Consider the following 15,855-nt stretch of genomic DNA (forward strand, 5'->3'; position numbering starts at 1 on the left):
TTAAAAATAGTATTCAGATTTTACTTTGATTTATTAAGAGAAGTAGAAATTGTCAATTAATAAGAATAAATAAGCTTTTTAAATTAAAATATACCAGAAATTAATTTTTTGAAAGTCTATATATTACTTAGTAGTAATTTAAAAGAAGTCTACACTTATTTTACTATTCCAAAATAAGGAAATTTAAAAAATAATACTATCCATAATGTTTAAATATTTAAAAAAATAAGCAACTATAAAATCTTTTAAATTTATTTAATTTAAAATATTATGAACTTATTTGTTAAAAGTAGAATTTTTTTTAATTTCGTAAGTAAAGTAAATGAATAGATAGGTATTTATATGCAAACAAACATATGAAACAATATTATTAAATTTTATTACAGTTTTAATCAATTTTTTGGAATAATTTTCACTTCTTTTTTAGAGTAATATACTTAAGTCCCTCTTATAACCATCATTAAGGTGGAAAGTATTATCAAGCAAATGCTTGCAATTTATCCGGGATTCATTTTGAATTTATTAAAGTTGTTTTCGATATTGTATACTTCTGTTGCGCAATCCCATGAGCAACCCAAGAAAAATTTGAAGTAATCGTTTTCATAAGAGTCTTTTTAATAGCAATTATTGTAGCAATCTTGAGCTCTGCCTTAATCCTAAGCGTCAGAAACGTATTTAAATTTATTAATGTAGCAATTTTTATTATCTGCTTAACATTGATTAAATTTATCAGAATCAGAATAAAATCCAGGCATTACTTATGTTTCGTTGTAGCTAATTATATTAGAACATTTGTATTTGATACAATTTTATAGTTAAATGTAGCCTTAGCCATTGATTTAGGTAATTGTTACTACCAAAAGTACTATTTTTAAAGTTAAATTTATCATTTTTATCAATTTATAGATATTTATTGATTATTTAGTTGATTGATCGATATATTTATTTATGTATTGTTTTTCTCAAAAATTAATTATTCTTAAGTAAAAATTTTACTTTTAATATTTTACCATCAAATCTAAAAGAAACACTTAAAATAACTTTTCTCAAAGAATGAAGCTATATTGATAATCATTCAGTAAAAAAATAAACTTTTTCTATTACTCAAAATTAATTGGTTCAAGGGTTAAGAAAAAATTAAATATCAGGAATGAATGGAATGATTAATTAAATATTAAAATTTTCATAGTAATTGCTAAAAAATATGTTTGTTTATGTGTAATCAACATTTAATGAAATATTTCTAAGGAAGAAATTCTTAAAATTTTTAATTTATTAGAACTGCTTTGATAAAAATAAAATAAGAAAAATTAAATTAATGAATACTTTATAATTTAAATAAAGCCTAAAAAAAAATTTAAGTTTTTAAATTAATTTTTTATTTTATTTTAGAAAATGAAAAATATTAAACTATTTGAAGCAAGCATAACTATTTAAATATATGTATTATTTTTTGATGAGCTTTTTAAAAACAAATAAATTTAATAAAAATTATTGAAAATGAAATTTAAATATTAAAATATGTCTTTAATTCTAAGTATTAATATTTAGATTCTAAAAAATTAACAACATTAAAATATTTATTTTAATTAAGTACATAGTCAAATCTTTATATTTTTGAAAATCTTAATTAAAAATTGATTTAAAAAGATAAGTAAATGATTACATAAATAAATTAGATCTAAAAGTAATTAATATTCCTTTAAACTGAAGATTTTATATTTAACAACAGAGCTTAAAATATTTTATTTAATCTTTGTTATAATTTTGAATAAAAATAAACTTTTAAAGGAAAGTAAAAATTTTGGATATTTAAATATGAACTAAAAACAAAATAGTTGAAAATTTTATTTAAATTCTATAAAATTGGAAGGTTAAAAAATACTTCAAGCATTTATTATTTAAATTATTTATTTTTTTTTGAAAAGCTTCATTAAAAAAATAAATTTATAAATACAAACAAAAAGTTTGAAGATTTAATTTAACCTAATCAATATCTAAAAATGAATATCAAATTAACTAATTTACTTTTTATTTATTTTGAATATCAAAAATCAATCAATAGTTTGAAATTTTAATTCGATTTTAACTCAGATCAAAACACAATTATTATTTATTTAATTATGTATTTGCTTGACTGATTAATTGTTTTATTAAGAGGTATTATTTATAGCTTGGGTTTCTGTCTATTTTTAAATATTATGATGAATATTAAAACAAATTAAAAATCTACCAAATAAATTTAAGTTATTGTTCTCAAAATAATGGTATTATTATTTCTAATCAAAAAAAGATATGTATGTAGGTAGATAAATATAAAAACGATTTTAAATTTAATAAATAATTAATAGGGTAATCAAAGCTTAGCAGCGGGTTTTAATTCAACAACACCAACAATGCATTCAAGCTTTCTTTCAACAGTAGCACCACTGACAAAGACCTTATCGCCATCTTTCCAGAGTTAGAATTCGATAGTTTCACCAGGAAAGACATGAGATGTGAATCTGGCTTAGGCAGTGCTGACTCTAGAAGAGTCGTTGTCTAAGAATTTAACAACAACAGCCTTGGTCATTAAACCATAGAAGCACATACCGTGTAAGATGGGTTTATCAAAACCACCCATAGCAGCCATACTGGGATCAATATGGAGAGGATTGTAGTCACCATTTAATCTATAGAGAATGGCTTAGTTAGGAGTAGTTTTTTCAAGATGAGTGGCATCAGGTTATCTAGTAGGCTTTTTAGGAAGTACAGGAGTAGAATTGTTACCCTTGAAACCGAATCCACCAAGCTTTCTGATAAAAACGTTCATTATGTTCTTGAAGGCAAGATGCTAAATAATATTAAAGAAAATTATTAATTATTTTTATTTAAATTTTTTTATTTGTTTGTTTAAGGATATTTATTTTTTACCATTTTCAACAATTAAAAATAATTTTTAAAGAAAATATGTGAATTAATTACCTTCTTATTATTTTCGTCAACTTCGTAACTCAATAATTCGAAACTTAAAAGCATACCCTTAACCTTGTCAGCAACATCTGCAATTCTAGCTTGGGTGACATACTTAGTATCAGGGACAAGAGGTCTATAAGTTTCTAAACGCTATTCACCATGTAGGAGCATCATGGGGTTGAAATTAGGAAGACCAGGGCAGCTAGTAAGAGCCTTGAAAATATCAATCTTAGGAAGAACACAAGCGAAAGTAGGGAAGGCCTTGAATTCATCATTTAATTCAAAAGTGTACTTTAAATCAGATTCATTCATAGGATCAGAGCTATAACCTAAACCTATTTTAGTTTATAATTGATATTAATTCATGACTAATAAATAATTGAATAGCTAATATAGCTGTCAGATTTAAGAATTACTCAAAGAGTAAATAATGGCGTCTCTTGAGTTGAAGGTGTCAACGCATTCTTCTGTTCTGAATGCTAACATCTTTTATACATCGACTTGAGGGGCTGATTCTCCTGACATTTTAATAGCTTTTTGTTAGAGTTTTTATTGACGTTTAATAATATTAAAAATTAATAATTAAATTATAAATAGGTATGTAGGTAGGTGATACATTCTTTTTAAACGAATCTGATATCAAAAACACTGTCATCAATTCTTCTTTTTTAGAAAAAAAGAAATTTATGCTTAGTTGATTTTCAAAAGAATATCTTAGAAATTAAAGAGCTTTTTCGACAATTGCACATCAAGAGTGTGATATAAGATTTTCATTACGTAATTCTTGTCATTCATCCTCTTCTACAATTTTTATAATTATAAAAATTAGAAAAATTATTATGTACTTACTTGCACTTAAGCCTTTTATTTACAGTCTAAATTCCATTATCAAATAGAATCTTAAAAATTTATTTACTAAATGTCATCATTTAAATCTAGAATTCTTTTTATAGCATCAATTAATTTTTATTTTAAATTACAACAAAAGCATCAATCATTTTTTTTAAATTGTTCTAATTTAAAAAAAACACTTTCTTTCCACTTTACAAAATAAAAGACATACAATAACAGTTTATGTTTTATAATTGATTCATATTCAATGGCACATAAATTAATTTATTTATCTTTAAAATAAATATAAATTTTGATCAATTATATATCATCTCTTTATAATTTTCTAATGATTTTTCTTAAGAAAGCAATCGTGTTTGATAAAGCATATCTTTATTTGTAAAATTCAAGTAAAATTTGCTGATTTACTTTAATAAAAGGGAAAGGAAAGTTAAATAATTGAAAATCAATTTAGCATTAAAAAAGCATAAATATAAATCATAATAATGGAAGTGAGCATCCTTAAAACAATAGTTAGCGAATTTAATCAATAAGATCATAAATATGGTCTTCTTTTTGGTTATGTAAATAAATTTTTATCTAATTTATCAGTCAATAAATAATAATTTAAATTTGATATTTCTAATAGAATGCTGGAAATGAAAACTATTTGATAAGTTTTTTAGCACCTTCAACATTTTAATAACTTCCAAACGAGCTTAATGAAGATAAAAAAAACGACATCTTAAATATCGCAGAAGATGTAATTTTTTGATATTTATTTAAGAAAATATAATAATAGTGTATTTTAATTAAATTTCAGCTTCATAACTCTGTTAATGGATACAGTTTATTAGGATTTATTGCAAAAGAAAATGAACAAATAACTTAGCAAGCATTAATTATGAAAGCTTAAGAATATTATGTAGCTCTTTAAAAAAGATTAAAAATTAAAGGTTCCTTTTATCTTTGCTATATTAACTCAGCCAGCTTTGAAATCTTAGAAAAAAAATAAGTATTAATTAATTTATTTATTTATAGCTTTAAAAAATAAAAAAAATATGAATTCAACTAACTTAACAGGGATAAGTTTTTACTAAAGTCAATCACAAAGAATTTGAAGAAAAAGAATTAACATAGGTTAACTCCTTAATACCTCTTAACATAGAGCAGGTTTTTAGTGAAAAAGAATCATAAAGCAAAACAATTATTGATCAGATAACAGATGTATCTCAAAGTTACTTAGGTTCACTCACAAATAGCATTATTTTATTAAATAATTTATTGATAACTAATGATACTAAGAGCTTGAGTGAACTTTGTAATACTGCTGAAGTAATTTATTTATATTTAGAGTAGCTAAATATTAATATAAAATATAAATATTTTGTAGGTTTAATTATAATTTATTGAAAGCAGCACAACATAAGCATAAGAATAATTTTACTAGAGACCATATTACTTCAGATTCAATGGTTTAATAGAAATTAGCTTTAAATCTTATAAAGATTTACCTATTCAAAATTTAAAGACTGTAATATTTATTTATTAAAATAATTATTAAGTATTTTATTATTTATTTTTAGATTATTATAAATGCTGTGAGAAAAGAATTAGAAACCAGAATGTACCAAGTTTTCGGTGAATAGTTTGCCTAAAAAAGCTTAAGCGAAACTGAAGAAATATAATTACCATCCAAATACTAATCAAATCAATTTAAAAATATTACATTAAGTATTTACACTTCTCACCCTTCTATATAAGACTATGGTAGCTGTATCTTTTCATCTTTATAAGTAAGCAAAATATAAAAAGCAAATTAATTAAAATTTATTAATTAATTTTACATAAAAAATTAGGAAGCAGAAAAAATGTTTAATTAGGAATTTAATGGTAAAAAACTAGAATTTAAATAAGTAGATTAGTTACAAATATCTGTTTAAGGAAGCTAAACTTAATCTAAATAAGAAGCAACAAAAAATGTAGAAAGTAATAAGGAATAAAAACAAATAGACCCTTCTGTTTTATTAAAGCAATAAGAATAAAGAAAATAACAAATTAGCTACTTAGTCTTCTCCTTAGTTATTGCTCTTCTTGCCTATATTTACATGAAAATTTGATTAAAATTTACTTTATAAAAAGTAGATTGATAATAATTTAATTTTGTATTTTATATAATATTTTTTAAACATAAATTAAATTAAATATTCAAATTCACTTAAAAAAGTTAAAACAAATAGAAAATAGATGATTAAAAGAATGATTAATACATTTTTAAAAATAGTAGGTAACAAAAATATTGTAATTCAATAAAAAAAAACACACTATTATCATTTTTAAAATAATAAAATTTTAATTTGATTTTTATTTATTTTAAATTAATTATTTCTACAATTTTAATTGTAATTATTAAAATAGAATTTATCACTTTTATTAATTTGTTATTTTTGAAAGATTATTTATTAATTATTTGTAAGACAATAATTTAAAAAGCAGATATTTTGTAATTAATTAAAAATAAATTATTCATACCTTATTTATTTTTTAAAACAGAAATTCTAATAAAAACAGTTTAAATCAATAAATTAATCAAATATATAATTTTTTTATTTAATATGAAACAACCATTTTTCTATTTTCTTTATAATACAAGTTTGCAAAAAAGCAAGTAAGAATAAATGTTTTTATTCTAATTGATGTATTAAAAAATAAATAAGGTATTAATAATCTATTTTTAATTAATTACAAAATAGCAGCTTGCTAGTTTAAATCACTAAATGGATAACTTATACAATTTTTTATTTAATATAAAACAACGACTTCTATTTTCTTTATAATATAAGTTTGCAAAAAAGCAAGTAAGAATTAGCAAAATATTTACAATATCAGCTAATGTAAAAAAAATAAATAATCTTTAAACTGAAGTTTTAAGAGTCAAATCATTTGAAAAAACAATTATATTAAAATGAAAAGAATTTTCAATTATTTTTTCCATGAAATTTGTTTATTATTAAATTTTTATCATCCTCAAGTAAGTATTAGAGTTGAATAGATTAATAAATTCTACTTATTACAAATCAAATAATATTTATATTTTTAATTTGTTGCTTTCACTAAAAACCTATCTGAATAGTTTATTAAAAATATATCTAGTCAAAAATTTTATAACATAACTTAATTTCATTAAAAAATGGGATGCTAATAATCCTAAATGGCATAAACCAAGTATATAAATAGTTAAGTTGTTGATAAAAGTTTTAATGGAAAATTGAAAGTCATTTAAAAAGATTAAGAAATATTTATTTTGCATAATACGTAAAATTTGAGAGCTACTGATGTGCAATGCTTTTTGTAATAAATAACATTTTTTTATTTAAAAATAAAGATAAACTATGGTAAAAAATAAAGATTTAATAGATTTTGTAGAAGTACTGCCAAAAATAGATAAATTATAAAAATTTACTATTGCGATTGAGTATGATTAATTTTATTAGCATCTATAAATGTACTAAAAATAAATATTTGTAAATAAATAGAAACTAGGAAATAGAATCAGATGGCTTAATAAAATGTATTAAATGGCTTAAAAGTTATCCATAAATAAATAGTTTAACTTTGATGCTTAAGTATACATTACATACTGCTATTTAAAAATGGAATTTTTGTTATATAAATTATATTATATCAATAAATAGAAATAATGAAATTGAATCTTCATTTGCTTAGCCTTTTAGAAGTTTAATATAAAAATTGCCTTAACTTTAAAATCTTTACCTTGATTTAGAGTAAATTTAATAAACGGATTTCAACAATAAATAAATGCAATTTTTATTATAAAAGATCAAACAGAATAAATAGTGATACCTTTTTAAAGCTTTTCAATGGCTAGTTTGCCTAAAATTTGAAATACCTCTACTTAAATTTTAGGTTTTTTTTTAATATTTTTGAATTTATATTAATGTTACTAAATATTAAAAAAGAGATAATGATATTGATGATGAAATAAACTATTCCATGTAGTTTCTCTCTAAGTCTCAAATAGAAGAAATCACAATAAATTTGGAGTATTTTTTCAACATATAAAATTTTATTTTGTTAAATATTATTTGATTAAAATAAATAAAATATCAAATATATAGAGAAAACTAACTAGAAACCGAAACAATTTGTGAAATAATACAAAATTTCTCTTCATCGCTTAAGAAAATAAACTTGATCTTCACGTAAAAAAGTTATCTATGCATAAAATTTATTTTTATATAAATATTACTTAGTTGTGTGTATGAAGGTGAGAGAATATTTGAAGTTTTAGCAGAATAATTCAAAGTATTGATAAATTTGGAATAGTTGAATATAGAATCTAAGTATGTATTTTAATTCTATTTTATTAACATTTATATATTCGATTTTTACAAATAAATTGGTATAAATATGTCTAACTTAAAATTTGTTAACAAAGTATTACTAGATTCGAGGATGTTGAGAAATTCATTTTAAACATGAATGAGTGCAGAAGCCTATCTACAATTAGCTTAAAGTATAATTTATTCTAGTGGACCTTTCATTTACTTATTTTAATACTAACAGATTTAAATTAAATTTACCACACGAAATAGCTGTCAACCTTATAAAATAATCAATTTTAGCTATACCAAGCATCAATCTGGATTTATAAAATCAATAAGAGTAAAAAAATATTAATAAATTGACCTAAAAGAAAAATAAACTATTTTTAATAATAAGATTTGGATCAATAAATATAGATTAATTTTTAGGAGTACTTAAAAAAAAGAATTTAGAATAAATGATAGATATCTATAGATGTTTACTTCTAAAAAAAATTTTTTAAAAATATAATATACAACTAATAGATTGGTAAAGTATATTTATATGAATTATTGATTTAAAAAAATTTATCTTATGTAATCTAAATTTACCTAAACAAACATTATTTAGATAATTAGTAAATTTACTTTTTAGGCAAGCTAATAATAATAGTCTAGGATTTTCTTAATAAAATAAAACAAACATTAATTATTTTTTTATGTTAACTATTTCAAAAATTTGTTAAAAAGTAAAAATAAAAGTATGAATAAGATTCTTATATAATAGATAGATAGTCAGACAATACAATCAAGCTCATTTAATTTATAAATAATAATTTTTTTTATTTAAATTTTATTTATTTTTCTATAATCCTCCTTCATTTTCATTTTTTGATAAAATTATATTAGTCATTTAAATAAATTTGTTTAAATATTAAAAATATACTTTAAAATAGTAGATTAATTGTACACCCGTTTTAATTTTTAAAAAGTATTAAACTAGTCATTTATTTATAAATAAAACGTAGCCAACACACACATTACTAAAAAAAAAAAATATCAAATAAAGTAAATTGTTTAAAAAATGCCTCATCTATCATTTAGTAAATTTAATATTATGAGATGAATTTAATAATTGTATATTAAAACGATAAATGAGTGGTTAATATTTTTTCATTTCAATCATCATTATTAACCCTTAAGTCATCTTCACCAGAAATATCACTATCATATTCATTAGAGTTATTTTCACTTCCTGAAACATAGCTATTACTTTCAATCTTATTATCTTCTTCATTAGAATCTTCTTCTTTTTCACTTTCTCCTTACGAAGAATATTGATAATCATCTAATAGCAACAGATATATTACTAGTTAATTTATTTTATTTATTTTCTAGTATAAAGAGCTGTTATGTTTAGATTTAATCTTATTTTGCCTTAAAATAAATTAGATTAAAATAATAATAAATATCTTTATTATTTTGTAAAAATTAGTACACATTAATTTAATCGTATGAAAAAAAATAAATCAAAATATTAAATAAACTAAATTTACTCTAAACCGATTTATAAAAATGAAAGATTGCTGCAATTTTTCAAAGAAGAAAATAAACTTAAAACTCCTTCACTTTAAATAGAATTGAAGCTTTTTATAAAATTAAAAAAGTGAATTTCATTTAAAAAAGAAAGAAAATAAAAAATATTAAATTTTGAAAAATAAAATTTTATTGGTTAAAATTTATCAAAATAAAAAGTATTATTGAAATAGAATAATAAGAACTTGCTTTTTTTTTCTTAAAAAGCTTATTTAAAAATTATTCAAAAGTAACAAGGAATTTTTACACTAATTTTAGTTATAAAGCTGTCAAATTAGAATAATTTGCTAAAGCACAGCCTAAAGATATTATACCCTAGGTATGAATGGAATTGTAGCTTTTAAAGTTAAATTAATGAATGAATTAAAAAATTTCAAAAAATTAAATATAAACTGAAAAAAATATTATATCAAAATTAAATAAATTATAGTTTTATACGAAAGATCTAATATCAAAGTTGAGAGTTTATTGCATTTTTCTAATGAAGTAACTAAGTATGACAAACCTTCATCACTAATTTTGTTTTATACTTCAGACCTATAATAAAAATATGAAATAGAATAGGAAATTTAGAAAGCTATGATTTGTATTTCTTTCAGAAACAAAAGTTATTACAAATTGTTGTAGAGCATATTCACAATATTTGAAAACCTTTAAAATTTTAAAATATAATTAAATTTAATAGTAAGCAAAAAAAAATTGTAAAAAAAGTTAAAAGCAAATCAATCTATTTATCAAGGTATTTATAGAGATGCAAAAATGTAATAGATTCTTTTTTCTTTTTGCATATTAAAAATTAGGCATTTTTCAAAAAAAAAAACTATTTTACCCAAAACAAAGTTATAAAGTTGAGAGATTAGATAAATTTGCTAAAGCAGTCCCTAAACTTATTGCTCCTTTTGCTTTAATTCTATTCTCACTTTTAAAATATAATAATTCAATAAAAAATAGTTAAATTTCTTTAATTTTTTCAATCAAGTGTTGAATTATAAAATATCTCTAAGAACCATTTATTTTTTACGCTAAAAAATACTTACTATTATAAAATAAATCAATGACTTTTTACCCAACATCAAGTATTAATTTTGTGATATTTGTGCAATTTGCCAGACCTGAACTAAGATTTGAGAGTCCTTTACTACCCAATTTATTCTTACTTTATATTTTACAATTTACATTTAAAACAAGATGATTACCATTTAAAAAATTGAATATTTATCAGTAAAAAAATATAAAAATGTAAATAATTAGAAAAAATCAGCCAAATAGTATGAACTCTTTTTAATTAAATTAATATAAAAAACAATTTATTATTACCGAAGGCCAAGCACTAAACTTGAGAGTTATTTACAATTAGCCAAAGAAATACCTAAATATGATGCACCACGATGACCAATTTAATTGTAGCTTTAAAAATATTGATTAGTTTTTAGTCAATAGAAAATATGGTAGCTAGCATATGTAAAAAAAAGCTTTATGTAAATAGAAAACAAAAATAAAATAAAAAATTTTTGATATTCAATTTCTAAATTTTTTGAATAAATAACCAGAATCAAACAAAATTAATAAATATTTTTACCCAACATCTAGAGTTAAATTAAAGAGATGAATGCATTTTTCCAAAGCTAAACCTAGGGTTGTTATTCCCTTATTGCCAATTCCATTTTCCCTTTTATATTTTTGAATTAGTAAAAATAATTATTTGATAAAATTAATTTATTTTTAATCAATAAATTTTTAGATTTTTATCTATTAAGGAAGGAAATTAAATAGATTTAATAAATAAGAAGAATAAGTATATTATTCTTACATTAAATTAAGATTTAAAGTTAATAGATTAGCGCACTTTGCCAAATCAGGAGATAAAGCGGAAACTTTCTCACCATAATTTTACCTACCCATTCAAACATTTATATTATGATAAATTTATTGTTAATCGAAAAAGTTGAAAAGAAAAATAAATATTTGAATTTAAAATTAAAATATAAGATAATTTAGAATTTGGTTAAAATCAAAGAAAACTTTTTAATTTTTAGCACAATTTTTAATTTTAATTTTAAAAAAAAGACATAATATTAAATAAAATTTGGGTAATATAAGTAAATATCAAAATGTATTGATTAATATGTTTACCTAAGTTCAATTTAAAGATTTTTGTGTGACAAAAGACATGAGTTTTAAAACTTTTTGAAGAAATTAATTTAAATATATATTATTAGAAATATTAAATTATTAAATGATTTACTTCAGATAAGCTATAAAAGGAGCTGTCTTGATCAATCATTTTTTTATGAAAACAATTAAATTTCAATTTTTTAGGAAATTAAATAATTATAGATATAATTTGGTATAAAAATTAATTTAATAACAAATGCATTTAAATTTAAAAAAATGTATTTTGAGATCAAATAAATATTTAATTAATCAATATTAATCATGATCAGATATTGAATTGAAATAGACTTATAAGTAAATAAAAGGAAGGTCCTTTCTACTTAAAAAAAACCTAAAAATAAATCATAATAGTACTTGAGATTAAATATTTTATTCCTTAGCTACCAAATATATAAGTAAATCAATTATTAGGAAAATAAAAGCTATTTTATCTTCAAAATAAGCTTTATTGATCAATCATTTTTTTATGAAACAATTAAATTGCCATTTTTTGTAAAATTTTATTATTAAAAATATAATTTGATATTATAATTAATTAAATAAAAAATGTATTTAAATTTAAAAAATGTATTTTGAGATCCAATAAATATTTAATTTATCTATATTAAATTATGATCAGAAATTGAATTAAAATATAATAATAAACAAATAAAAGAAAGGTTATTTATACTTAAAAAAAACCTAAAATAGATCATAATAATATTTGAGATTAAATATTTTATTCCTTAGCTACCAAATAGATAAATAAATCAATTATTAGGAAAATGAAAGCTTTCTTGATCAATAATTTTTTTATCAAATCTTTATAAAATTACATTTTTTTGATGTAATTAGATATTAAAAATTAATTCAATAAAAAACTCATTTAAATTTAAAAAATTTATTTTGAGATCCAATAAATATTTAATTTATCTATATTAAATCATGATCAGAAATTGAATTGAAATAGAATAATTAACAAATAAAAGAAAGGTTATTTATATTTAAAAAAAACCTAAAAATAGATCATAATAATATTTGGGATTAAATATTTTATTCCTTAGCTACCACTTAGCTACCAGATAAATAAATAAATCAATTATTAGGAAAATAAAAATTATTTAAATAAATAAAAATGAATAGAGATTAGTTTTTATATTTCAGAAATTACAATAGATTGATTTTAATATACTACCTTGTCTCATATTCTAATTGTAAATATTTAACTACAATTTGTTTGCTTAATATTTTATAATATTCGAATAGTAAAATTTTCTAATTTGCACATCACTACTATTTTGCTACCATTTTCAAGGTAAGTTTGGTTGAAAATCAACCCCTTAAATTGATCAGTATGTATAAAATGTTAAATAACAAAAGATGCAAATTTTATTCTCATAATAAAATTCTCATAAAAAGTAACCCAAATTATAATGAGGCAAGCTCAAGTTACTGGCTGGCTGGCTGACATACTGACTAATTTAATTGATAAATTGATTATATGAGATAAATAATAATTAAAGAAAGTAAATCAAAATATTATTTACAAAATATATTTTTTATTTGTGCATTAAATTACATAAGATTTATATATATAATTTATCAATTGTTTTAATATATTATTTATAACTTATAATTGTTAAGTTAGTTTACTTATTTTTACTTCTCATTTTTATTCATTTCTGTATTCTTTTTTTTTGAGTTTTGTAAAAATTCTGTAAAATAGGAAAAATAAATAGCAAGAAGTGTTGCATATAAAGTACTTAAATTCATATTTAGAATTTTTAATTAAGTATTTAGTAAAAACATAAGTTTTTAGGGATTTCAGACTAGACAAGTCAAATAAATAATATTTTCTTGCTTTGAATAATTTGAACAACTGCTTTTGCTTTCTCAAACTTTGTTTTATCTTTTAAGATCAAGCAGAAGTGATTTGACTTAATTGTTTACCATCACTTAGACTTAATCTAAAATTTATCCCACATAGGGATCTTTAGCTCCGAGTATGTACGGGTGCTTTCCAAGCTATATTTCGCCTGATTCAATGTTACCATAAGGATTGTATTCATTGTTAGTGACAATATCGTTGATATTTTCATTGCCTACTTTTTAATTATTAGAAAGGGCTCTATCAATCGGACTCAATCCTTTCTTTGGTGACTTCATTGGAGTATTTGTAAATTAGCTTGTTGTAGTTTTCATATTGTGAATGTCAGGTGAGTTTTCAAAAGGATTATAAGAATTTAATTTTTAGTTTGAACTTGATCCTAAATTAGGTGTTGGAGTTGAAGATTATTTATACATACTTACTATGCTACCTAACCCATTTTGATTGAAACCTGATGCTATATTAAAATTTTATTCTTTAGGAGTAGAAACTTCTTTGTCATCTAACTAAAACTAGGCTGAATTTAACTATTAATTCATTTAAATTCCTAAATTATTGCCACCAAAACCTAATTATGCTTGTTGAAGACCATTTATGGTCAACTAATCCTTTGACTTTTAGTTAGGATTTAAAAATCCAGCAGCTGAATTTGCTAGATTTTGGCTTAATTGAAGAGGATTTCCATTATCTGAGATTTAACTTCCTCTACTATTTAATCTAATATCTCCTGTCATTTTTGGATCGGTTTACAAATTAACTTATGGTTTAAATGTTAACTCATTTGTCTTGCCATTTAGTCCATTTGTTTTGTCAATTAATGCACCATTCAAGCCATTTGTTTGATCATAACACTGACCATTCAACCCATTTTATCTATCATTGAATCCCTAACCTAAAGGATTTTTATTTAAACCATCCATATTCTATTGTACAAATTTCTGAGTATTTTTTATTTCATTATTCTTTTAAGCTAACTCTAATTGTTATTATTACTATTAAGTGTTAATTTATGGAGGGTTAGGTGGAGGAGGGGCTGTTTTAAGTCTGTATAATATATACTGTGAGCCTACTAGAAATAGCATAGGAATTAATGAAACAGGAATTACCATTTATTGGTAAGCCTTAAAAGCATTTAAAAATTAGCATGCTTTATCACTTGTACTACAAGAAGTAAGAGTTGAACCAATTTACACGTAGTTTACAGTACCGAAAACGAAAGCAATTACTGAAAAGAAGAGAGTGGCCATTTAAGAGTAATTTATATTCTTTCCATAGTATTTATAGGATAAATACATCAAATAAATGCTTATAAAAAATACAAGCCCACTAAAAGGGTTGTAGATGATAATAAAATTAAGGTCAGATTATAATTATGGACTAAATTTGAAGAATTAAGAAATATCTGCAACATCACCTGCAAGTATCATTGTAATCATAGAAGATAAAAACCCTGCTAATGATAATAAGCAAGTTAGTAAATATATTATAAATAATGACCAATTAGTTTAATTAGGCAGGTTACTTTCAGGATTGTTATTCTAATTATTTTATACATTTTGTGTATTTTATGTATTCTTTATAATTTGATTAGCAACATTATTAACTTGAGCCTATGCAGGTATCTTTGGCAAAGTGGGTGTACCATTTAAGTTTCCATTAATTGCTCCAGATACTGGCTTAGGGGTATTTTAAAAATTGTTATCTGAATTAGGTTTTTAACCTCCTAAACTAAAATCTATGCCTGAAATAGAGTTAGAAGGGTTGTTGTTAACACCATTTAGAGGCTACCTAAGCTATGAATTATTCATAACTAGCTACTGGCTTATTGAAATTTATTTTATTCTTTAATCTTTATAATTGTGTATTTCCTTTTTTATTGCGAGAACTATGAAATTAATAAAATTAATTACAGTATTTTGTTTACAAATTATACTTTCGCAAAAAAAGGTAAGGAGAAAATTTAACCAAACAACCAATATATTAATTAATTAGAAAGGATTATTTAATCTTATAAATATGATCCAAATGAAACCATTTAAAAATTTTGTTTGCACACATAAAATAAATAAAACTAATCAATATTTTTTTAGAATAAAATTTGTTAAT

The 15,855-nt window shown here is 21.3% G+C and overlaps 6 protein-coding genes across 6 annotated transcripts; 2 read left to right on the plus strand and 4 right to left on the minus strand. All coding sequences in view use genetic code 6, as the record gives it.

Annotated features, from left to right (window-relative positions):
- Positions 1-285: 285 nt before the first annotated feature.
- Positions 286-964, minus strand: TTHERM_00410260 (transmembrane protein, putative). Its single transcript, XM_001020819.3, has one exon. The coding sequence runs from the start codon at positions 888-890 to the stop codon at positions 393-395; it is 498 nt and encodes a 165-aa protein (XP_001020819.1). The 5' UTR covers positions 891-964; the 3' UTR covers positions 286-392.
- A 1,392-nt stretch (positions 965-2,356) lies between these two features.
- TTHERM_00410270 (MaoC-like domain protein) lies at positions 2,357-3,480 on the minus strand (the record flags this gene model as incomplete). The annotated part of the gene is made up of 3 exons (XM_001020820.3): positions 2,357-2,833; positions 2,965-3,290; positions 3,372-3,480. The coding sequence occupies 3 exons, from the start codon at positions 3,478-3,480 to the stop codon at positions 2,357-2,359; spliced, it is 912 nt and encodes a 303-aa protein (XP_001020820.1).
- An 812-nt stretch (positions 3,481-4,292) lies between these two features.
- Positions 4,293-5,906, plus strand: TTHERM_00410280 (transmembrane protein, putative; the record flags this gene model as incomplete). The annotated part of the gene is made up of 7 exons (XM_001020821.2): positions 4,293-4,370; positions 4,436-4,549; positions 4,610-4,801; positions 4,870-5,121; positions 5,180-5,320; positions 5,373-5,582; positions 5,646-5,906. 7 exons carry the CDS (start codon positions 4,293-4,295, stop codon positions 5,904-5,906), a joined length of 1,248 nt encoding a protein of 415 aa, XP_001020821.2.
- Positions 5,907-6,976: 1,070 nt separating this feature from the next.
- TTHERM_00410291 (hypothetical protein) lies at positions 6,977-8,680 on the plus strand (the record flags this gene model as incomplete). The annotated part of the gene is made up of 11 exons (XM_001470870.2): positions 6,977-7,101; positions 7,172-7,261; positions 7,323-7,412; positions 7,482-7,571; positions 7,627-7,713; positions 7,767-7,850; positions 7,926-8,009; positions 8,061-8,150; positions 8,246-8,323; positions 8,374-8,472; positions 8,530-8,680. The coding sequence occupies 11 exons, from the start codon at positions 6,977-6,979 to the stop codon at positions 8,678-8,680; spliced, it is 1,068 nt and encodes a 355-aa protein (XP_001470920.2).
- A 609-nt stretch (positions 8,681-9,289) lies between these two features.
- On the minus strand, positions 9,290-11,609 carry TTHERM_000410301 (hypothetical protein; the record flags this gene model as incomplete). Its single annotated transcript, XM_012798817.1, has 10 exons — positions 9,290-9,548; positions 9,668-9,757; positions 9,955-10,044; positions 10,146-10,244; positions 10,323-10,358; positions 10,537-10,626; positions 10,774-10,863; positions 11,025-11,114; positions 11,287-11,376; positions 11,518-11,609. 10 exons carry the CDS (start codon positions 11,607-11,609, stop codon positions 9,290-9,292), a joined length of 1,026 nt encoding a protein of 341 aa, XP_012654271.1.
- Positions 11,610-13,754: 2,145 nt separating this feature from the next.
- TTHERM_00411300 (transmembrane protein, putative) lies at positions 13,755-15,557 on the minus strand (the record flags this gene model as incomplete). Its single annotated transcript, XM_001020824.1, has 1 exon — positions 13,755-15,557. One exon carries the CDS (start codon positions 15,555-15,557, stop codon positions 13,755-13,757), a length of 1,803 nt encoding a protein of 600 aa, XP_001020824.1.
- Positions 15,558-15,855: the final 298 nt, after the last annotated feature.

This window comes from Tetrahymena thermophila, assembly GCF_000189635.1.
Source record: "Tetrahymena thermophila SB210 genomic scaffold scf_8254555, whole genome shotgun sequence".
Classification (NCBI taxonomy): Eukaryota; Ciliophora; class Oligohymenophorea; order Hymenostomatida; family Tetrahymenidae; genus Tetrahymena; species Tetrahymena thermophila.